Source organism: Lissotriton helveticus, chromosome 6, assembly GCF_964261635.1.
Source record: "Lissotriton helveticus chromosome 6, aLisHel1.1, whole genome shotgun sequence".
Taxonomy (NCBI): Eukaryota; Metazoa; Chordata; class Amphibia; order Caudata; family Salamandridae; genus Lissotriton; species Lissotriton helveticus.
The window spans coordinates 253,397,848-253,422,201 of record NC_136067.1 but is presented as its reverse complement, the minus strand read 5'-3'; the positions used below and the strand labels follow the sequence as shown (position 1 = coordinate 253,422,201).

Genomic DNA, 24,354 nt, shown 5'->3' with positions numbered 1-24,354 from the left:
TGTTGCATAGTCCTTCTTGTTCTTCTGCAGGCGTTTCGAATGTGATGAGCCTTTTTGATAGGACCTCTGTACTGGTAGCAAACCTTGGTGTTCTGCTACTTATTGGGAGTCCACTTGGCCTACTGTTTGTTATCGGCCACATGTTGTGGTTTTACCAGGTCGATGGATACAACTCTGTTCTCCTTTTTTCCAGCAAGTGGCGGTAGTACAACTGATCTTGTCCCGTTGACAGACAAGACAGGAACTGCTTTTCTGTAAGAAGGCCCAAATTCCTTCTTTACCGCGATCTTCTCCCTGACTAGATCCCCGACTTTTGGAATCCAGACAGGTCTTGCTGGGACAGGTGGTGATTCTTCAGTGGTCGTTGGCTGTTGTTTCAACTGTATGTTGCTCAGGTCTTTTCTTGTTTTGTTTAAGTCCTGCAAAATAGCCAAACGGTCTTTGACATCAAAGGTTTTTTCTATTACCACTGAAGTCTGACTATCAAGGTCAGAGATCAACATCCTAGTTCCGAATAATAATTCGTACGGACTGAATCCCTTCAGAGAATTTCTTGGCAAGTTATTTAGACTACGTTGGACACTTATTAGATGTTTGACCCACCCAGCTCCCGAACCTAATATCCTTTCCATTATAGATTGCTTTCTGCCTTGGTTTTTTCTTTACACCATCCCGTACCCTCAGGAAGGAAGTGAGAAGATTCCCGCTGGGCTGTGCTCATTTGGCCATGTTTCCCCCCCAGGCTGGATTGCCTGAGTGAAAACAATGGTCAAACGTAACATGCTCTTAGCGTATATGCCATTTAGACTCGCAAATCTTGTATAATCGTCCGGACGTCAGCCGAGTGCTGGTGATCTACATTATAAGTGGAAACTAGCCTGTATATGTTAATCGCAAGCCATTCTTTTTGCTGGTAATATTATCTGCCTTGATACGACGAGGTATTAAACTGCTTCTCTCCCCACTGCGATCTCTATTGCAGTTTGGGCAGTTTTTTACAAACATGGTGTAGTGCAGGCTCATGCCTGGCCACCAGTACCGTGATTGTAATTCTTCCAGAGAATCTTTTAATTTAAGGTGTCTGAGACCCTCGCCCATGTGTGCGTCTGCGATTAACAAGTTTCTCCTGTCCATGTTTGGAATCACTCTATCCCCCACTCCAGGGATTCGAGCAAAAGGGACGGAGTTTGCATCGATTATGTATGTATAATTGAGTGGATAGTTGATCGGTAACGCTGAGCAGTCGCCTTTTGATGACGTTTGCACCGCCAGCATCGTTTCACCGTCAATGTATTTTAATGTACGCTTTTTTCGATCTACGGGAGCCGGTTTAGTGGCTGCCGCTGCGGCTGCTTCAGCCAATGAATTCCCCACAACATGAACGCCATCACGTTGATGACTCAGTGAGTGAGTCACGTGAGTCTTTGGTAGTTCTTTTTTCAAAAGAGCTACTTGTTCCCAGAGCAGTTTCTGCTTTATTGGTGCATCTGTGTCATCTTTGTAACCGTTCTGAATCCATGTCTGCAAATCCTTGTTATATGCTTTGACGCAGTAATATGAATCTGACACTATAAGTGTCGGGAATTCGCGATCCGCATTATCTAGCGCCATTTTCAAAGCTATTATTTCAGTTTGTAGTTCTGAATTAGTTTCTACTGAGTGTGATTTTGTTAATAGAGGTTTTAATATACCTCCGCGCCACACTTCTTTTGTAATCTCACATGTGGGGTTGTATGCATGTTCTCCCCAAACGGAGGGTTGAGCATGTCCGTCTGTATAGATTACACAGGCGTAATGTCGTAGAGGAAGAATGTCGATTGGCAGAGGATACGTCTTTTCATATTTTAGATTTTGTAATTCTTCTAGTTCTGGATCAAAGTAGTAGTATACTTTGTCCGTTGTGATTGAATTCACCCATTGTATCCATTCCGGATTCAATGTTGTTGTTGGTAAATTACAAGGTGTTGTTAGTGCCTCAAAGGCTGATTCTGCTGTTCTGACTGTGATATGTCTACCGTCAGCTATGTCTTTTTCTCTAGCTATTGCGGTTTGAACTGCACGAATTATTTTTTCTGTATTACTGAATTTCTGTTCAGCTTCTGTGTACAAGTGTGATTTGAATGCAATTGGTACCTTTTCTCCTTCATTAGAAGTCAGGTATGTGAATCCGCATCTCCCTGGGATGACTCGGATCACAAGGTTGCGTGTGTTATCACGTGTTTCTAATTTTGTTTTAATTAGCATGTCTGTTTGTAAGGATCTCAAAATTTCTGTGTGTGTTTGAGTCCAACTGGATCTTTTAAAGTCTGGTTTAATTAGATCATAAAGGGGTTTGACCCTTTCTGCGTAATTTGCAATGTATGTTCTTCCGAAATTTAGGAAGCCTAGAATTGACTGTAAGTTTTTTAGTGTTTTAGGGGCTTGGATTACGGCACATTTCTCTAGGAAATTGTCTGCCAGGCTTTTGCCTTCACTTGATAACTCATATCCTAAGAATAGGACCGTCAGATGGGCAATTCTGGACTTTTTGAAGTTGAATTTGTAACCCTCTGCAGCGAACCCAAGTATTATGGTGTTCACTCTTTTCAAGTGAGTATCCAAGTCATCATCTGTTAAGTAAATGTCATCGACATAGGATAATGCTTCATCATCATATAGTTGTAGTAATTCTGTTACTCTCGCTGAGAATACCCCCGGGCTGTTCTTGTACCCCTGGGCTAACCGACAGAATTGTTTTTGAGTGCCATTTACTGAGAATGCAGTTAAAGATCTGCTCTCTGGTGCTATGTTTTGACAAAAGAATCCATTGGAGATGTCCAAGGTTGTTTTGTATTTTTTGCGCACTATGTTATTCATTAGTGCAGCACTGTGTGAGTTTTGCAACATGTGTTAAGGTGTCGGTAATCCAAAACTAGACGATATGAATTGTCTGGTTTGGAGACCGGAAACAAAGGGTTGTTCATTTGTGAGGTGCAAGTTTCAATCACCCCCTGGTATTCTAGCTGATCTAGTATTTCATTTACTTGTTTTTTAGCTTCTTGCTTAATTGGGTACTGCCTTTGTGCAGTAGGTTGTGATTTTAACTGGATTTTGTGAGGAGGAGAATCCTCATCCCATCCTACATGATTTTTATATAAAGCAGGTGCTAAGGCCACTGCCCACTTTCTAGCAAGTGTGTATTTTTTATGAATCGGTATTTGATTCGAGAAGGCAGGCATAATTACTTCTTCGCCATGAGGGCACTCCCTGACAAACTCTGGTGGCCAGTCTTTTTCAGCTAGAAGGATGTCATAACCCTTTGAGAGGTTATCCCAAAATAGTCCCCTAATTTTCCTAGTCTTATCTCCCTCTATACGTAATGTTATCTCGTATATCTTGTGGGGCTTGCTAACTCTGGTGTCTGCAGTTTCCACTTGAAGGTATTCATTCGTGTCCACTGTCTCCAGATGATTCATAAGGACTTTGCGAGCTATGCTCACCTCTGCTGCGCTGTCTAGCATTGTCTGAGCCCATTCTCCGTTTTTCAGTTGTGTCCTCAGTATTCTCGGCATTTTTAACTACCTTGATACTGGCTACCTTCTTTTTTGGAAATTGTAATTTCTTTTTTTGTTGAGCAGGTTCCTTGTCTTTGGACTTGGCGTGCTCTTCTGATCGTCCTCTTCTTTCCGATTTCTGCGAGGAAGTCTGAAAAGATTGAGAGGGACGTGTATCAATGTCTTGATATCTATCAGGTTTTTTAATATTATCCCTATTTCTAAGGTTATATCTATTCCCAGAGGGGTCACTCTGCGGTGACCTCTGTCTTTGGTTTGGAGATTTCTCTCTTCGCCTGGGAGACCTCCCTCTGGCCTGGAATTTCTTTTCTTTAGGATTGGATTGTTTGTTTCCATCCCAGTTCTTTTTTGTTGAATTATTATTATTAAAAAATATTTTTTCTGGACTTGTAGTCAGTTGCGGTTTTACTGGTATTCCACCTAGGCTATCTCTGCCTAGTTCCTCATAGGATTTTTCTATGATTCTGGCAATTTCAGCTGGTTGGTCTGCTATATATGTCTCTTTTAACCTCTGGCGGATCGCCACGTTTGCTGCTTCACCTTTTATGTTGGCTAATAATATAGCCGAGACCTGCTTGAAGTCTTTTAGTAATTTCATACCAAGGGTTAAAGCAGGTTCTGGACCGTATTCATCTTGAATTTGTTTTAGCACATCTGGTATTACCGAAATGGATGGAACACCGTGCGTTTTTGTGTAGATGGAAGCAAAGACTGTACCCCAAGTGTCACAGTCCTCAATGTGTGGTGCGATTCCCATTGGGAGACATATAGTCAGAATCCTGTGTTTTTCCAGCGGGGTGGTGTCAGGAAACACCGCCTCTATTTGGGTAATTTTCTGTGCCAACCAGAATGGTATCTGTTCCCGTTTAGCTGGAACTTTACCTAGGCAGGATTGGATGTTCTGTGGTGTAATTTTATTTGTGTTCCCCTGGTGAGGGGTCAGCTGTGGAAGTTTAATCGCTGGCTGAATTGTTGAAGTCCGCATTACATACTGAACTAATTGTCTATGAATTTTTAGTAGTTGTTTTAGCTGTATTAACAGCTCTGCTGCAGGCATTCTTTCGATGTCTGGATGTGGTGTGTATCCGGCTAGTACCGGCCACGTTGCTCCTGGTCTACCTAAAGGACCGAGCCTTGTAATGTGATTGTTATGTTTTAAGGCGCCATCAAATAAGAGCAAATGCTCTTGGAATTTGAGTGGTACTTCCACCTCCTCGAAAGGAGTGTACTCATTAGGAGGTTCCTCTATTTTGTAATAGTGGAAGTACTTTGTTACAGCATTTGCTGCTGGAAAATGTATCCATGAATAGTATACCTCTGTCTGCCGATATTCGTGTGCCTCAATTACGAATATGACTGTGCCACCTCTAGGTGTCAGTCCATTTTCTATAAGTTTTAAGGTTATAGATCTCCTTTTAATGACCGGAATGAGTGTTATATTCGGGTCTGCTGCTTGCATGGTAGCATCAGCATCTGCGAGTTCAGTTGCTAATCTAACTGTTTCTCTTTCATCATCACTTTCAGTCATTTTACTGACCGGATGGTATTATGTCTATTTGCAGATCAGGTTTCTTTATGGAACAAAGATTAGATGCACAATATTTTGGAACTGTTTATCCTTCAACGTTGACTTGACCAAGAACCATACATAGGAGTTCCCTCCTGCGAGGTTTTGGAGGATATAACCTTTCACCCACTCCAGACGTCTTTGGAGTATTTGGGAAAAGGGGTCTGAGTGAGAAAGCACGACTGAGTTACTCTAAATGTCTTACGTTAGTTTTATCGCCCTTTCCAAACGCGTTGGGCGCCATGTAGTGTAGCTCCTATTTTCCCAATAGGCTCTGCGCATTGGAATAATACCTACAGCAGCAAAGGCCTAGGCCAGACGTTAACTAGGTCTACTACTGTCGATACTAGACTTAATTTTTGGGTTTGCCAGCTAAGCTCAGAGTTCGCTAGAAACTTTCTCGAATGTTCAAGGAAGGAATTAACTCCCCTGATTAGACAAGAAGGGATTTAGTTTCTGACAACCATAGAACATGACAACTTTGCTCTCCCCTAATCAAGAGTCAATCTCGAGAGTCGTGTGAGCACAAGGCAATTATTTTACTCAGTCAGTACGTGCATTCTTAGTCTCATCAGAATGTAGAGAAAAGGAAGAGACGGGCGTGTTCAATAAAAGATGTTATTTATTGATCAGTCTCTTTTCTCATACATGAGAAATGGATCGATATTATTGCAATACTTATAGTTAAGTAAAGTGCATACATTAAAAGCAATAGTATAAAATAATACTGTAAAAACATTGATATGGTTTCTGAGCCATATGATGTTTAAAATGATTAAAATATATTTACATACACATATACATTTGACTAAACGTACTCAACTGGTGTTTCTAAATACGCCTACCCCGTGTACCTGACCTAAGTCTAATGCGTGGGCGGGAATAGAAAGTTACAGTTTAAGTTAAGTTTGTTTTTGCCAAGTGAATAACTAAAGAATTCTCTGTGAGGGGTTATTCAGTTCTGTACCTGGAATTTAGGATGGATGAGGAATGGTATCTCTTTCTCTGCTCTCGATATTCCAGGCTGCCTGCGAGGGCTGCCCGAAAGCGCCGGTGCTGGGTCTCTCGGCTTGAGATAGCAGCGCGTCTCTCAGCGCGTCAGGAAGGCGGGGCTGCGCCAGCGGGGTCTGCTTCTGCTCTCTGCTTCGGCAAGGATGGCTGCTCCGTCTTGTCACCACGCGTGTGTTTGCATAGGGCAAGATCGGCAATATTTATACCTTAAAGGTGCCGAGATTGACGTAAGGATGGACATAGATACGTCAATAAAGATGTCATACGACTTGCTCGTTAGCACATTCTTTACTAAAGTTCTCTGTGAAATCAAAACAATGGCCGCACGGATTATCCAGGTTGTCATAGGTTTGATTTGTTATGAGAACGTCGTATGCCTTATCAGGGGCTGGAGGAATGTCGCTTGTCTAATTAGATCTCAAGCGTTATGACCTAATCAGATAACACGTTCCTGTGCCGTAGTGTGACTGCGTCAGATAACGGTATCTGCATCATGGGGGTTTTCTTGCCTCATGGGCTGACTGTTAGTTAACCTGATAGTTAGTTTAACCAGAATAGGGTCAGGAATAGGGGGACTGATTCAGAACCTATAGAAATACACGACAAGACCAATATCTATAGAGTGGGAAACTTTACTGGAAGCATTTAAAGTGTAAGACCGTGAGGAGGACAGTACACATTTATGCCACATAACATCCCTCCACCCTCACATTAGGCTTGCTCTGGGGTATAATAATAATAATAATAATAATAATAATAATATTCGCCCCTCCCTCACAATGTACCCTTCACTACCCTACCTTCATAGCATCTCGTACTTGTACGTTGTGGGTGGGTGTAACTACCTATTATATAACCATATTTTAGCTTAGCGATTGGATGTAAAAATATATATCCTTCCAACTTATTCTGTACATTTTGCGCCTCCTGATTTAATGAGGACCCCACAATACCACATAAGCATTAAGTAGATGGCAGGCACTTGTTTGGGGGAGAACTGGGATAGGGGTTACTTTTGTAAATTACATGCTCTCTGTTGAAACAAACACTGCTCAATTCATATGGCATATGTTGTAATACTGCACGTGTCCTCTCCCCTTTTCTTATTCAATCATTATGTATACGAATATGTATGGCAAGTCTAAAAACTGCAATAAAGTTTGTGGAATAAAAAAATCTAAGCTAATGAAGTTTTACTTACAATTGGATGGAAACATTTCTGTGAAGTTAGGTGGTTTAAAAACAAGCTGTTCGTTCTTTGGATTCCTGTCATGATCAGTTTCTTATGATAAGCCCTATTCCTACAGCTCTTCTCCCTATAAACTAGCGACTCCACTTAATAAGAAAACTCGTCTATTTCCTTTGGCTCCTTTTAGTTCAGGTATAGAGAGATTGCTAACCTATCTGTCTGCTTAGCTGTAGTCGTCTCAGCTGAATAGAAAGTAGAATCTGGTTCCCGGATCCGAATGTGTAGAACGGGTTTAGTGCAGGCAGATTTGGAAATATATAATTACCTAGGCTTCCACATGGATTGTGAAATTTTAATTTCTATTTGGCCTAGAAAACAGCCACGGGATGGGTAGCCAAGACATAGTTCATTCTACTGATTACTAGTACGCCGTTTCTAGACAGCCTGCTTCTTTGTGTTTTAGTATTGTGTGCAGCATGTGGTTCAGGAATTCCTCAATAGGTAAAGAAAGAGTTCTTTAGCTGGCACTTTGCATATTGCTAATGTGCTGTAGGTGCCCTGCATGCTTCTACTTCTCTTTTTTATGCTTTGCCTTTGTTTTCACTTGATAAATGTTATTTAGTTTGCTATGTTACATATGAACCCGTATATCACCCTACATTGCTGATCACTGATTTGTTGTTGTGTAACAGGACAGCATAGACCTCAACCAGATGTTATGGCACCAAGGTATAAAACAGTTTCACAATTCCAAAAAGGAGGCGGAACCAAACAAGGATGCTGTTGCTGACCATTCCGATGATGACATTTTACCCAAGATTATTAAGAAAACTATAATTCCTAAAGTTTCAGGTGTGTAGAATGTGTTCTCTTATCTGACAAGCTGTAGCAAAGTGTTCCCAACCGTGTAGCTTCCACTGCACTCGTCAAAGTTCAAGGCTTGTATCTTGATATCTTTCAGAAAACTATCTTTTTGGGCTGACTATATTCTGTTTATTGGGTCCTGCAGTACAGTACTGTACTTTGTGACCCTGATTACCGGTCATTAACTAGTTTAATATCAACCTAAAATCAATAAAATCAATAATGTTGTGCTAATGTCTCATTGAGGCAAGACCTACATATGCCATGTGAATATTTGCACTTCTATCCAAAAATCCAAGGCGAGACATGCTCCTGATTAGAGACCTTGTTTAACAACTAGGCAATATTTCCCACCCTCTGTTCATAGGTTGCAACCCTATATGGGCAAACTAACTTTTTAACATAGGCGTCTGATTACAGGAATCGAATATATTTTTATATCTCACTGCCCAGGCCCCTTACTTTGAACACTTTGCCTTAAGGTCTCAACTCTTCCCCCAACAAATCATTCAATCATAAGCTTATTTACTGCTTTCCAGACCTCAGCAGCAGTTCTCTTTCGAAACCGTCTCTGAGCCCTTTCACCACCTAGTGTAGAGGAATTTCAGCCCATTGGAAGACGTACCCAAAAACACAGAGCATTGGTGATATCTAATAATATATCTGGGCATCATTCACATAGATAGTGTTAGAAGGGGCAGTCTCCGAGGGCCAGGTTATGCTCACCCGGTCACCCCAAGACCCACCTCTCCTACAGATCTTGCCGAGTCTTATTGTGAGGTCCTCACCGGGGAGGACTTCGAGCCTAGGATCGTACACACGGAGCACACACCACACCTACGAACAGACACCACGCCGTTGGATTCTAGTAATAAGTTCTTTATATAAGGGATAAAAGAAGGAAGTACTCTTATTTACACAGTGATCGAAGGACCACAAGGTCTTGGAGGGTTCGGAAGGGGGGAAGCGGGACAGTCTTTTAGTCTCAGGGCCGGTACGAGGCGTATCCAGCGCACAGCTCTCAATCCTCGAGCTGGGGGATACAGAAGATGGTGGTCGTACTGGCTGCTTCACTTACGTCGAGTCGGCTCGGTCGTGATGGTGGTCTCGATGGTCCAGCCGGACCAGAGTACTCCTCGAGCCGCGACGAGGTCAGCAGGGCTTGATCTGGAGAAGTTCGGGAGGAGCCGCGACAGCGTCAGCAGGGCTCCGATGGTTATGGTTCAGCTTGAGCCGCGACAGCGTCAGCAGGGCTCCGATGGTTACAAGATCGGCTTGAGCCGCGACAGCGTCAGCAGGGCTCCGATGGTTACAGTTCAGCTTGAGCCGCGACAGCGTCAGCAGGGCTCCGATGGTTACAGTTCAGCTTGAGCCGCGACAGCGTCAGCAGGGCTCCGATGGTTACAGTTCAGCTTGAGCCGCGACAGCGTCAGCAGGGCTCCGATGGTTACAGTTCAGCTTGAGCCGCGACAGCGTCAGCAGGGCTCCGATGGTTACAGTTCAGCTTGAGCCGCGACAGAATCAGCAGGGCTCCGAGGTTCCAGAGGAGTTCTTCTTAGGGTCAGCCGCGATCAGATCAGCAGGCTTCAGGTCCAAGATACAACTGCTCGCTAGTTGTCGGGCGGGCCCAGATATAATCCAGGGGCTCTTTGAAGTCCGGACCCTCGCAGGCGGAGGTCTCAAGCCCTGGGGGCTGGTCGTCGGCGAGGTCCGGCGGTTGGCTCTTTGATCCTTTGAGAAATGGGTCCGTGAATTCTCAGACGCCCAGCAGGTCTGGAGCCAGCACTCAGGGAGGCCAAAGGTGCGATCGAAAATGGCCCACAGGGGAGGGCCAAAGGTGTGACAGATACCCGTCTCTCAGGGGAGGCCGGAGGTGCCATCGAAACTGCCTGGCTTATCACCCTCGGGGAGCCCTTTACCCCCAGCCGGGACTGGCGCGCCTTTGGAGTCTGGGTTTCGCTGGGGCCGGGGTCACGCTAGGCCCAGGGAGACAGGGATCTCGGGAAGGGAAAATGGCTGCTGGGCCTTGTGGGGCATGCAAGGTTAGGTGATCGGAGCCGGGAGCGGGACGGGGACAGGCGGACCTGGTCGTGGGTTACGGGGGGCTCGGGCTTATCGGGGGAGAGACGACCAGGCTTCAGGGTGCAGGCTACTCTTACGGGGATGCTGCGCAGGGGGCCCAGGGTGCAGGCCTAAGCTCGCAGGGTGTGGTGGGACAGGCGCGAACCACGCCACGGGGCCGGGTCCAACACGCGTCCCCTCCAGCTGAAGGCGGGAAGAACTACCCATCCTCTTGGGGGTTCTCTTCGCTGAGGCGGAAGAATCGGGACAGGCCGTCTGCGTTGGCGTGGTCAACACCAGGCCGGTGCCCAACAGTGAAGTCCATCCCCTGGAGGGAGATGGACCAGCGTAGCAATTTGGGATTCTCCCGTCTCATCTGCATTAGCCACCGGAGAGGTCGGTGGTCGGTTTGAACCCCGAAGTGAGTACCGAACAGGTAGGGCCTCAGCTTCTTCAGGGCCCAAACCACCGCGAAGGCTTCCCGCTCGATGGTGCTCCACCTTTGTTCTCGAGGGAGCAGCCTCCGGCTAATGAACACCACTGGCTGATCCAGGCCGTTCTCGTTCACCTGGGACAGAACTGCTCAGATGCCATGCTCGGACGCGTCCGTCTGGACTACAAACTCTCGGGAGTAGTCAGGGGCTTGTAAGACTGGGGCCGTACACATGGCATCTTTCAAGGTTTCGAACGCCTCTTGGCAGGCGGGGGTCCAGCTGACCTTTTTCGGCTGATTTTTGGAGGTTAACTCCGTGACGGGGGTCACAATGCTGCCATACCCCTTGATAAATCTCGGGTAGTACCCCGTGAGTCCTAGGAATGCCCGCACTTCCGTCTGGGTCGTGGGGGCCTCCCAGGCCACGATTGCATCGCTCTTGGGCTGGAGGGGGGCTACGAGGCTACTTCTGACCTGGTGCCCGAGGTAGATTACGGACCCTTGTCCGATCTGGCACTTGCTTGCCTTAATGGTGAGACCAGCCCTTCTCAGGGCGGTCAGCACCGCCCAGAGGTGCTGGAGGTGCTCGGGCCAGTGGGAACTGTAGACTGCGATATCGTCCAGATATGCAGCGCTGAACTTTTCCAGCCCAGCCAGTACCTGGTTTACCAGCCTCTGGAAATTGGCAGGGGCGTTCTTCATTCCAAAAGGCATCACTCGGAAATGGTAGTGACCATCCGGGGTGGAAAAGGCGGACCTCTCTCGGGCCCCTTCGGTGAGGGCGATCTGCCAGTATCCGCTGGTCAGGTCGAAGGTACTGAGGAAGCGAGCCACCCCGAGGCGATCAATAAGTTCGTCTGCTCGGGGGATGGGATGAGCATCGCTTCTGGTGACTGCGTTGAGCCCGCGGTAGTCGACGCAGAACCTCAGCTCGGGAACAGCACCGGGGCGGCTGCCTTCGGAACCAGGACCACGGGGCTAGCCCATGGGCTGTCAGAGGCTTCGACCACCCCGAGAGCTAGCATCCTTGATACCTCAGCCTTGATGCAGGCCCGGACCCGGTCGGGGACGCGGTAGGCTCGGTGCCGTACCGGGGGACTGTCCCCGGTGTCCATGTCGTGGACGCACCAGCTGGTGACGCTGGGGGTGAGGGAGAAGAGGTCCGAGAACTGTCCCAGTAACTGGCGACAATCCTCGCGCTGCTCGGGAGAGAGGGAGGAGGAGAGACTCACTCCCTCTACGGAGCCGTCTTTCTCTCTGGTACACAGGAGATCGGGGAGAGGCTCAGTTTCTTCCTCTTCCCCGTCGTCCGTTGCGAGGAGCAAGCTCAACTCGGACCGGGCGAAGTGGGGCTTGAGGCGGTTCACGTGAAGGACCCGCAAGGGGTTCCTGGGGGACTCTACATCGATGAGGTAGGTCACCTGACTTTTGCGCTCTACCACCTTGAAAGGCCCTATCCACTTGTCTTGCAGGGCACAGGGCTCCACTGGGGCCATCACCCAGACCTGCTGTCCGGGTTGAAACTCGACCAGAGTGGCATTCTGGTCGTACCACCGTTTCATCTCTTCCTGACTGGCCTCGAGGTTGGCCTCGGCCAGTTCTCGGAACTTACTAGTCTGGTTCCGGAGGGCCAGGATGTATCGAAACACATCCGGAGGGGGCTCTGGGGCCGCCATCTCCCACCCTTCCTTGACCAGGCTAAGGGGTCCCCTGACGGGGTGCCCGTAGAGGAGCTCGAAGGGGCTGAACCCCAGGGACTTCTGGGAGACTTCGCGGTATGCGAAGAGGAGACAGGGAAGGAGGACGTCCCACTTACGCCTCAGGGGCTCTTCGAGACCCATGATCATTCCCTTGAGGGTCCGGTTGAATCGTTCCACCAGACCGTTACCCTGGGGGTGATATGGGGTGGTGAATTTGTACGTCACCCCACATTGTTGCCAGAGGGACTTCATGTATTTCGAGATGAAGTTGGTCCCTCGGTCGCTGACGACTTCTCGGGGGAATCCCACCCGAGAGAAGATCCCCATGAGGGCCCGCCCCACTACGGGGGCCGTCACCGTTCGGAAGGGAATGGCTTCAGGGTAGCGGGTGGCATGGTCCACCAGGACAAGGATAAAGCGGTGGCCCAAGGAGGTCCGGGGTCGAGGGGGCCCACGATGTCAATTCCAACCCTTTCAAAGGGGGTACTGACCACGGGGAAGGGTTGGAGGGGGGCCTTGCGCCTCCCGCCGCTCTTTCCACTAGACTGACACGTGGGGCAGGACTTGCAGTGGGCCTCCACATCAGAGCGCATGCCCGGCCAGTAGAAGTGGGTGACTAGGCGGTGATACGTTTTGTCTTGACCCAAGTGTCCCGCCAGGGGCACATCATGGGCCAGGTTCAGGAGGAAGCAGCGGAAGCGTAGGGGTACTACCAGCACTCGGGCCGACCCTAGCTTGGCCGATTTTTGTTCGCTGTACAAGAGGCCGTTTTCCCAATAGACAAAGTGGGAGCCGGACTGGTCACCGGCGGCCTGGGCGGCGGCCTGCTGCCGCGGCCCGACCAAGGACGGACAGGAGGTCTGTTCTAGGCAGAATTCTTCTCGGGATGGTCCTCCTTCCTGGCGCCACTGGGCCAGCTCAGGAAGGTCGTCCAAGCTCGGGTTCGGTTCGACGCCAGGACCGAGGGGACCTGCGTCGGGGGGGACGCTCTCCCCAGGGAACAGCTCAGGGGTCTCAGAGGATGCAGGGACCTCTGGGTCCTCGGGGGTAGCCGGTGCTGCCTCTGGAGTTGCCCCTCGGGCGGTCATCGACCGGGTGTTCACACAGGCCCATTCGGGCAGGCCCACCATCTCCAGGTGGGTCCTCTTCTCAACCCGCTGCCATGGGGAGCTCTCTAGGTCGTTGCCGAGCAGGCAGTCTACGGGCATGTCTGAGCGGACCGCCACTCGTAACTCTCCGGAGACGCCCCCCCCCATTCGAACGGGACTTGAGCTATCCGGCAGGTGCGGACGGAGTTATCAGCTGCGATCACCCTGCAGGAGATGTGGGGAACAATCTGGGCTTCGGTGACTAGGTGGCGTTTGACTGCGGTGATACTGGCCCCGGTGTCCCGGAGCGCCCCTATGTGGTGGCCATTGACAGTCACCTGCTGTCGGTATTTCTCGGTGTTGTCGGGTAGGGGGGCTCCTGGGACCATCTCCCTATCACCCAGGGAGACTAACATCATAGCTGCGGGGTCAGCTCCCTCGAACTCCTCTTCTCCCTCTTCTTCTAGGGCTACTGAGGTGATGTGGCGCACTGGGGGCCCTGCAGCGGCAGGCTTCTTAAATAAAGGGCAGCGGGGGTCATTGGCATAGTGCCCTGGTTGCTGGCAATGGAAGCAGGCTTGGCTGACTCGGGGCCCTGGCTTGGCTGGGGGGAACCCTGCGCGCGCTGTGGGAGGTGAGGTGCCGGGCTGGTTTCTGGGGGGACTGCGTGGGGACCCTATCTGGGATCCCCTCTGTCTATTCTGACCCCCCCCTCCCCTCGGGCGGGATGGTCCTTGTTCGTTTCGGCCAGAGTCTCCCCCGGGCCCCCGGGGTACTCTGGTGCTCACCCAGCGATCGGCCTCGACGGCCAGCTTCTGGGGGTCAGCCAACTTGCTGTCCAGGAGGTGCTGTCGGAGTTCCACAAAGCAGTTCAGAGACAAATGTTCGTAGGCAATAAGGTCAATGATCCCCTCGAAGGTGGACACCTTGCTGCCCTTGATCCACCCTTCCAGGGCCCGACTGTAGAAGTTGACATATTCCACCCATGTGGTGCCGGGGATTTTCTTACATTCTCTGAAGCGTTGGCGGTACATTTCAGGGGTGAGACCGTACCTTGTGAGGAGGGCTTCTTTAATGTGGCTGTAGGAGGTCTGTTCGGCAGATGGTAGGTCGAGTAGGGTGTCTCTCCCTTCACTCAAGAATCGACCCCACAGCCCGGCTCCCCAATCTTTCTGCGGAACTCGGTGAGAGGTCATGGCGACCTCGTAGGCCTTGAACCATTGCTGGATATCATCGTTCTTATAATATTCTTTGACCACATCCTTGGGAATATGGACCTTGGGTTCCACCGGGGGAAAGGACTCTCGGGTTGCCGATGTTCTGTTGTCTTCGGTCCGGGCCTTTAGTTCGATCTCCTTCATGCTGCGCTCGTGCTCCAGCTGGAGTCTTTTCCCTTCGTGTTCTCTCTGGAGTTTCTTCTCCTCCAGTTCTCCTTGCAGCCGCAGCTGCTCGATGGCTTGTTTTTTCTCGGCCAGTTTGAGTTCTCCTTCCATTTTCAGACGGGTTAGTTCCAGCTCGTGGTTTCGGTTGCGTTCTCGGTCGGTCATCTCCTCTCGAGACAGACCTCTCTCCATGCTGTGAGTCCGCGTCGGGGACTCTGCTCTTTCTTGCTCTGGGGCGTGGGTTTCGGTCAGGGGTGCTCCCTCTCCACCGTCTTCTGTCGGCGGCGGAGGTTGTGCTCCGGCCTCCACCCAGGCGGTCAGGGCTTGATGAAAGTCTTCTTTGTTGTTTAATCCCGTTGTCGGGATGTGGAGAACTTTGCAGAATTGCTTCATTTGCCGGTGCGTATAGTCCTTCAGGAGCTGCACCCGGAAGGTAGTCTCGTCTTCCGTGATGCTCATGGTTGTTTTTCTTTGTTCGGGTAGTGTGTCAGTACTGTACGATCCCTAGACGTAGGTTCTTATCGCGACGCTGCCACCAATGTTAGAAGGGGCAGTCTCCGAGGGCCAGGTTATGCTCACCCGGTCACCCCAAGACCCACCTCTCCTACAGATCTTGCCGAGTCTTATTGTGAGGTCCTCACCGGGGAGGACTTCGAGCCTAGGATCGTACACACCACACCTACGAACAGACACCACGCCGTTGGATTCTAGTAATAAGTTCTTTATATAAGGGATAAAAGAAGGAAGTACTCTTATTTACACAGTGATCGAAGGACCACAAGGTCTTGGAGGGTTCGGAATGGGGGAAGCGGGACAGTCTTTTAGTCTCAGGGCCGGTACGAGGCGTATCCAGCGCACAGCTCTCAATCCTCGAGCTGGGGGATACGGAAGATGGTGGTCGTACTGGCTGCTTCACTTACGTCGAGTCGGCTCGGTCGTGATGGTCCAGCCGGACCAGAGTACTCCTCGAGCCGCGACGAGGTCAGCAGGCCTTGATCTGGAGAAGTTCGGGAGGAGCCGCGACAGCGTCAGCAGGGTTCGGATGATGGCAGGTTCAAGCTTGAGCCGCGACAGCGTCAGCAGGGCTCCGATGGTTATGGTTCAGCTTGAGCCGCGACAGCGTCAGCAGGGCTCCGATGGTTATAGTTCAGCTTGAGCCGCGACAGCGTCAGCAGGGCTCCGATGGTTACAAGATCGGCTTGAGCCGCGACAGCGTCATCAGGGCTCCGATGGTTACAGTTCAGCTTGAGCCGCGACAGCGTCAGCAGGGCTCCGATGGTTACAGTTCAGCTTGAGCCGCGACAGCGTCAGCAGGGCTCCGATGGTTACAGTTCAGCTTGAGCCGCGACAGCGTCAGCAGGGCTCCGATGGTTACAGTTCAGCTTGAGCCGCGTCAGCGTCAGCAGGGCTCCGATGGTTACAGTTCAGCTTGAGCCGCGACAGCGTCAGCAGGGCTCCGAGGTTCCAGAGGAGTTCTTCTTAGGGTCAGCCGCGATCAGATCAGCAGGCTTCAGGTCCAAGATACAACTGCCCGCTAGTTGTCGGGCGGGCCCAGATATAATCCAGGGGCTCTTTGAAGTCCGGACCCTCGCAGGCGGAGGTCTCAAGCCCTGGGGGCTGGTCGTCGGCGAGGTCCGGCGGTTGGCTCTTTGATCCTTTGAGAAATGGGTCCGGGAATTCTCAGACGCCCAGCAGGTCTGGAGCCAGCACTCAGGGAGGCCAAAGGTGCGATCGAAAATGGCCCACAGGGGAGGGCCAAAGGTGTGACAGATACCAGTCTCTCAGGGGAGGACGGAGGTGCCATCGAAACTGCCTGGCTTATCACCCTCGGGGAGCCCTTTACCCCCAGCCGGGACTGGCGCGCCTTTGGAGTCTGGGTTTCGCTGGGGCCGGGGTCACGCTAGGCCCAGGGAGACAGGGATCTCGGGAAGGGAAAATGGCTGCTGGGCCTTGTGGGGCATGCAAGGATAGGTGCTCGGAGCCGGGAGCGGGACGGGTACAGGCGGACCTGGTCGCGGGTTACGGGGGGCTCGGGCTTATCGGGAGAGAGACGACCAGGCTTCAGGGTGCAGGCTACTCTTACGGGGATGCTGCGCAGGGGGCCCAGGGTGCAGGCCTAAGCTCGCAGGGTGTGGTGGGACAGGCGCGAACCACGCCACGAGGCCGGGTCCAACAGATAGCTGTATCTTAGGTCTCCATTTAATAGCCAACACCAAATTTTCCTCGCTGGCTTCCATAGACATTGAACTGGCCATAATTCTAGCAAATGGTTCACGGCCTTGTTCAATCTTCAGGCACAGAGACCCTTTGTACTTGCCTGCTTTGCATCTATGTTAATCAAAGTAGAGTAAGGAGAAAAGCTTCCAAGGGTACTACCTCTCTACATAATTCCATATGTGTCAACATTGTACCCCAAGGAAAAGGAAGGGACCTATTCTGGATAGGTAGATCTACTCCGTGTAGTTTAATGCCCAACTATTTCGATATCTCTCACCCATGAACTTAGAGAAAAGGATAATACTTGACACCTAACTTCTCACCTCACCCCCATTCAGGTCATAAATAAGGCTTTGGGTCTCACAGACTTCAGAGGGTGAATTCATGGAAAAAAATGTGGGTGTTCTGCTATACTTTGTTCAGGTGATATAGAATTTTCAATATCTATCATCACAGTCCCAGTAGGTTATTGTGATGTGGTGTTGTGCACATGAGGGGTGGTGTTTTTATGTTGAATTATCTGTGTGGTGCATGATGTATGTTAATGTGGTGTGATGGTGTTGCTAGTTTGGAATTGCTTTGACAACTATGAGATTGGTGCAGTGCTGTGCACATTAGGGTGTAAAGGTTCTTACTAATGTGTGCTGGCTGAGGATGACTATTTAAAAGGTTGTCTTGAACGATGGTGCACTGCATTTTGCGTTGAGTGCTGTTTAAGGGTTAGATGGAAACCAGATTATGAGAATCGGACATATGTTGGGTATGTTGTTGGAACATGTTTTTATAGTGCATTGATTGAGGGCATGTAGTGTGTCTTTGGCTAGGGTGATGGTTTCATCTTAATGTTGACTAGCTTCTAAAGCAAAAGGTTGCATATATGTAAGTGTGTTGTTCAACAAAGCTTCTTAGAAGGGAAGGGTAAACAGGCTATCCTATAGCAGAGAGCATAGTATGCAAAACAGGTTGCTACATACCAGATCTGTCGGATTAAACATGCTGCTCTCAGTCTGTAGACATAGCCTTAACTCGGCTGCACTACGCTGTTGGTTCTCTGCCATCTAAGCAGTTAATAAGAAATGACTTGATGTTGATATGTAGGGTCTTGATCCCACACTCTTGCCAACAGCGTCAGAATAAATTTCCGGTGCATTTGTGATAATTTAGCTTTCATTTTCATTTGTGTTTCAGATTTTGTGGAACATGTGTGGGATCCATTGTCATCATCCCAGACAGACAGTCTTGTGAAACACTGTAAATCCATTTTGGTGGACACTGAACCTCATAAAGCAAAGCTGGTAAAAACAATTTAAGAAAATGATACGTTGTCATCTTATCTGGTGTTTGTGTGTTTAGGAAGAGTGACGTCCTTATCAATTAGATCTTTCGAGCAATTACAGGTAACCTACTGTTAGCATTACTCAAAAGATCTATTTCTAGTACTGATGCACTGTTCTCCATTACATTTTAGCTTTAAGTTTGCAGTTTGCCAATTTCAGGCAGGGTGGGTGTCTAATACCGGTTTTAGGGGCTCAGAGTCATGCCACATTTTGAGGATGTCAACATAATGCTTACTTAGTGGTAATCTTGAAAACCTGGCTTTATTGCAGCTCTGTCAGGCGTTTGATGTCAGCACCTCCCAGTCATGTCATGCTTGGTATGTGGAGTGTGATGGTGTCATGTAGTAAGGTACTCATCTTAGTATTAATTTATTAATGTATTCATGCATTTTGTATTTATTTTTCAGCAGTTTCATATAGTATTGATTGCCATTTGTAAGAATTCTAATCCCATTAACACCAGAGTTCTGTAATAATTAAAATCAAGTCATGCACTTTTTCACCTACCAGTGTTAAAAGGTCTTTTAAAATGTAGTAAACATCTAGGAAGGATTGAATGTCTGCCGCACCCAGTGAGCCTGAGTGTAGCTTACAATTTGGGGATGAAGTATTTGGAGGAATGTCCTAGTGAGTGTGCTTATTGCCATGATAGAACGTTTGACTCTAAGGACAGGAATGAAGAAGGTAGATGTGGTGGTGATGATTAACTTAGTGGAGGCAATGCAGCGACTCACGGACTGGTTTCAAGTAAACCGTCGACTTCCAATAGTAAGGTACTAAATCACACTGACCAAGGAGGATGTGGCTGAGGAATATCGCCCACTCTTGAAGCTAAAAATTAACTCTTCTCATGCTTACTTAAATAGGAGTATTGGGCGGAAAGACTGGACATCAAAACATAGTGTTAGTTTACACATGATTTCAGAGGGTGACTGAGGATGAACATTATGAAATGTTGCAGCATAATGTAGCCTGTTGCAGCCTGATGGTTCTCCCAAAGATCAACTAGTATAAATCAGTCGATTGGTTGCCCTCACTATAGATCACCAGTTTAAACTGATGCTCTTTATCTGGTGCTACCTTGCTAGTTTAATTGTACAAATGACTGGGCTAACAAATTACAGCTTAATCTTCTATGTTGCAAGAATTGAAAAGAATGTGAGTAGTGCAAATAAAATGAATAATGCCCTCTAGGATTACTTGAGTGATAAATCGAGCAAAATTAATAATAATCTGGGTTGGTTTTACTGATAAGGATTATCAGCTTGCACGTGATTGTTGTGGTCCTGAGGCGGAAGCTGGGACAGTTGTTGTGTGAGACTCCGAAATTTCCTAAAATTGAAATGCTTTTAAAAGATGTAAGTTTTAAAGGTTTTACTGTGTATTGACTGTTCATGGCTTTTGAAAGACTAATTTTTAAAAGCGGAATTGTGTAACTGTCCAGAACTTTGTGAACGCTCACCTGGGCATTCAACCTCACTCCTCCTGTTCCCGCCCCACGAACCCTGCCCACCCCATCGCAGCCGACTAGGCGCTGCCGGGGATTAGAACGGAATCTACCATCCTGGGGAGGAGTAGGCGAGCGTCACAGTGCTCAGCCCCTCCCACCCCTACGGCCACAAATGAACTTCCCTCACAGGAAGCGCAGCGGACGAGCGCAGAGGGCGCGTCGAAGACGCGCCAAAGACAAGCCCGTCTGCGCCCGTCCGCGACCTGCCGGGACTAGGGGCTGACCATGCTGCTCGCCCTGTTCACTACTCTAGGTCCGACCTCATGAGCCATAGAAATGATGCACAGGGTCTCGTACCGAGGGAGACTCTCAGCCGGCTCTGTAAATATGGTATTCTGATTAAGGGCAGTCACTTGACAACTCCCGCCAATAACCTGGTACAGAGTGATCCATTTATTCCCTCGCTCACTATCCTCTATTTAAACACACGCTCCCTCGTCAAACATCAGATGGATATTTTCCTTCTGTTGGCTACGGAGAAACCGGACATTCTCCTACTTACGGAGACATGGTTAACTCCCAACTCCGCTCCTGATATAATAGCGGCACTCCCACCCAACTACTATATTATCCATGCAGACAGTATCACGGGGAAAGGGGGGGAGTTGCGGCTATTATTCGTACTAACCTGATCGCTACTACTCTAACCTGCCTTTCACTGGATAACACAGACAACCTAGTATTGAAATTTACCACCCCCCACACGACGATAGCATGTGTCCTTCTGTATAGACCCCCTATCACGACGCCTTCGTTTCCTATGACCTTGAGTGACCAACTTGCTAATCTAGCACTCGAACATCCTAGGATCTTCCTAGTAGGAGATTTAAACTACTGGTATAAAGACCCGCTGGAGGGCCCCCATTCGGCTGAATTGACTGACCTGTTGTCCAACTTAAACTTCACTCAACTAGTGTCCTCCCCTACCCATTGCAAGGGCCATATCTTGGATCAGGTGTGGTCCAACACCACCTGTGTAACTACCCCGACCACCTCACCATGCCTCTGGTCAGACCACCTACTTCTTCAATTTAAATTATGTATTGTCCCCGCTACAACTACTGCACCAGGCACTGGCGGGCTAGCTAGGAACTGGAATGCTATGGATAAACCTGCCTTTTTACAATCATTAGCCAATACCATCCCCCCTTCCAGAATGAGATCAATTCTTCAGTAACTACGCTTACTAGCTGGCTACAAACGGCCAGCGATCTCCATGCTCCTCTTAAAAAAATCAGATTAGCAAGGCGCGCCGACGCCAATAGATGGTCTTCATCCGACCTAAAATCTAGGAAACTGGCTCTACGGCAGTTAGAACGCCATTGGCGCCGCAATTACAACCCTGAGCTAAAAAGGAATTATACAAAGGCCAGGAAGGAGTACATGACCGCCATTTCTGCTGCAAAGGCGGCTCACTTCTCATCTCGAATCTTAGAATCCTCAAACAGATCCAAGGATGTCTTCTCCATTTTTAATGAATTAACAAACTTAGACACTGTCCGCCCCAAGATAACTCCCACCCAGCCTCTTTGTGACTCACTTAATACTTATTTTACTGATAAAATAATGGATATCAAAGCCAGTATTCCCCAACCGGTGTCCCCACTCACTTCCGGTATGACAATCAAGCCTAACCACAATACCCTCAGCACTTTCTCACCCATAACCCAGGATCAACTTCAGGAACTACTGATAAGAGTAAAATCCGACGCTCCCTCAGTTAGCTGTCCTCCCCACATCCTGAAAGAGTGTTTTTCCACATACCCAGCCCCCGCCCTCACACTCTTGAACAACTCCCTGACTCTCGGTATAGTCCCCTCAGCGTTTAAAGAGGCTATAGTCATCCCACTCTTAAAAAAACCAGGGGCCGATCCAACCTGTAAAGCCAACTATCGGCCCATCTCCCTATTGCCCTATTTGGCAAAGGTCTTGGAGGCTCATGTGGCCAAGTGCCTTTCCAATTTCCTTGAAGAGTCCTCCTGCTTCGACCCCCATCAGGCAGGCTTTCGGCCGGCAAACTCCACAGAGGCAGTAGTTACCACAGTCTTGGATACGCTGCGAGACTGCGCTGACAGACACTCCCCACAGGCCTTGGTGCTCCTGGACTTATCTGCCGCATTTGACACGGTCGACCACAACATCTTGGTCGACCGTGTCGAACAGGCCGGCATTCGGGACTTGGCGGCTTGTTGGCTGAGGTCCTTTTTGGAAAATCGCACTCAAACATTACGTTTAGGGGATCTAGTAGGTACCAAACAATCCATTACCTGCGGAGTGCCACAGGGCTCTTCCTTGTCACCCCACTTATTCAATCTATATATACTCCCTCTGATCCAGACTCTTAGAGAGGAACAGGGGAGAGTTTTCAACTATGCCGATGATTTACTACTGCTCTTCATCATCGACAATACTGAAAACTCCATATTGCATTTTCAGTCCACCATGAGATTCATTAAATCATGGATGGACCAAAACCAGCTTAAGTTGAACCCGGGAAAAACTGAGTTAGTTTTGACCGGGGACAGTGCTAAATACTGGGGCCCTCACTACTGGCCTCTTGAACTGGGCCAAGCCCCGACACCTTCCTTATCAGCTAAAACACTTGGAGTCACTGTGGACTGTGATCTTTCAATGAAAACACAAGTAGGCCAGGTGGTCTCCAAGTGCTTTTTCCAGTTAAAAAAAATCTGGAAGGTTCGTCATCTACTTACGCCTGAGGCAATCATCCAGGTTGTGATTTCCACTGTCCTGTCCCATCTGGATTACGCGAATGCCATCTATCTAGGTCTTCCCAACTACCTATCTAAACACCTTCAGATGGTACAGAACCACGCTGCAAGGCTAATCCTGAATCAACCGAGGCGACAGGCAGCTACTCCCCTACTTAGGAAATTGCACTGGCTCCCAGTTACTCAGCGCTGTGCCTTTAAAACTGGATGCATAATTTTCAAATCCCTTTATTGTAAAAGCCCAAAATTTATTAATCAACTAATTACCAGATACACTCCTTCCCGAAACCTACGATCACTCCATCAGAGCCTCCTGCAGACGCCTTCCTTCAAACTTAAGCGTGCCGGAGGCCCCTGTACGATCGCCAGACTTTCCCCGGAGATTTTCAGAACTTCATTTTGTTCACAGACTGTAAAAAAAATTGATGCATTCAATCTTGTGACTGTGAATTGTATTGACATATTGTTTGGTATGTTTTTATGCAGGGATTGCTGACCTTGGTGGTTAAAAGGATCAATAGGGCAATCAATGATGATGTTTACATCCCTTTGTATTCAAAAAGGTAATGACTGTACTATATTAAAAAAAAAAAAAAAAAAAAAAAACTTGCTCCGTAACCCCTTTTAGTTGGCATGCTTCCTTCACCATTGGGGTGCTCCTCATCTGATAAGAGCTATTTGTGGTGAATTTACTGGGAGCTGTTGTTTGGTGTGGTGGAGTTGGTATGTGGTCTAATTTTCTTGGATCTGGGGTACAAACTCCTATAGGTGTGCTGACCACCTAAGGACTCTCAAAAGGTTGGAATTGTAGGAAGGGGTATACTGTCTATTTAAATATCCCTCTTGAACAATATTGCAGCCTGGGGAGGGGGCAAAGGGGGACTGTAATAAACCTGCCTCATCTCATAAATGGGTCAGGTTGTTTCTTCTCCTACAGCATTTGTTGGGACTCTCCCAGTGTTCTTTTACTGTTGTCATTGCATGTCTGCAAGCCACTAATTGCCTCCTTGCAGAACCAAAGGGATCACCTCACAGCGTGTACATGTGGATTTTTCACTGAAGCTTAGGCTTCTGCCAGTACCTCAAATTGAAATAAATATAAACGGGTTGCATTTTCATCTCAAATGGCAACCTAGGAGAAGAGAGCCAGTGGCTAGAGATCTTGGAACTGGGTATGAGTTCTGGCATCAGATCAACATTTTATAATTGTGGGCAAATCACACAGGTGTGTGACTGGATCCGGAAAATCTTGAGCAGTACCACTGTGCGCCGCTAGCAGCTCCACATCAGCATTGTAGGTGGTGTTTGCACCAGATGTGATGTGGGGGTCCTTCATAGGTGCCCACTACAGCATGAATCGGAAAGAGCTATCCCGGTCGATTTGTTGACCACTTTTTTTTTACTTTTGTGTCAACCTTTTTTGAGGATTTGGCTTCCAGTGTGTTAGGGATGTCTCTTAAGGACATTAAACCCTGTGGTGCCTGTCACAGGCAGATGTCTTTGACGGAGCCCTTCTGGTTTGTTTGTGGCGCCTGAAGTTGGACCCCAACTGCAAGAATTGTCCCAACTGCTGCACTATCAATCCAAAGGTGGGCCGGGAGACGAGACTCCTGGCAGCCCGACATCGCAAGACTCCGCACCACTCCAGGTCTTGGTCGCATGAAAGGTCCTGGACCTGCTCTCTGAATTATTACAGTGGGTTTGATATTTGA

At 48.6% G+C, this 24,354-nt stretch overlaps 1 protein-coding gene across 2 annotated transcripts in view; it reads left to right on the top strand.

Moving 5' to 3' along the window:
- GCFC2 (GC-rich sequence DNA-binding factor 2) overlaps positions 1 to 24,354 on the top strand; it is a 326,773-nt gene that overhangs the window by 234,165 nt on the left and 68,254 nt on the right. The window contains exons 12-15 of one of the 2 annotated variants that reach the window (XR_013596099.1): positions 8,014 to 8,173; positions 18,255 to 18,361; positions 18,674 to 18,752; positions 23,129 to 23,205. Coding sequence is in view for 1 of the 2 variants with exons in the window: in XM_078647698.1 (XP_078503824.1) it covers positions 8,014 to 8,173; positions 18,255 to 18,361; positions 23,129 to 23,205 (344 nt within the window). In the remaining variant the exon portion in view is untranslated. The remainder of the gene's footprint in view (positions 1 to 8,013; positions 8,174 to 18,254; positions 18,362 to 18,673; positions 18,753 to 23,128; positions 23,206 to 24,354) is intronic. The other variant, XM_078647698.1, reaches the window with a different exon arrangement.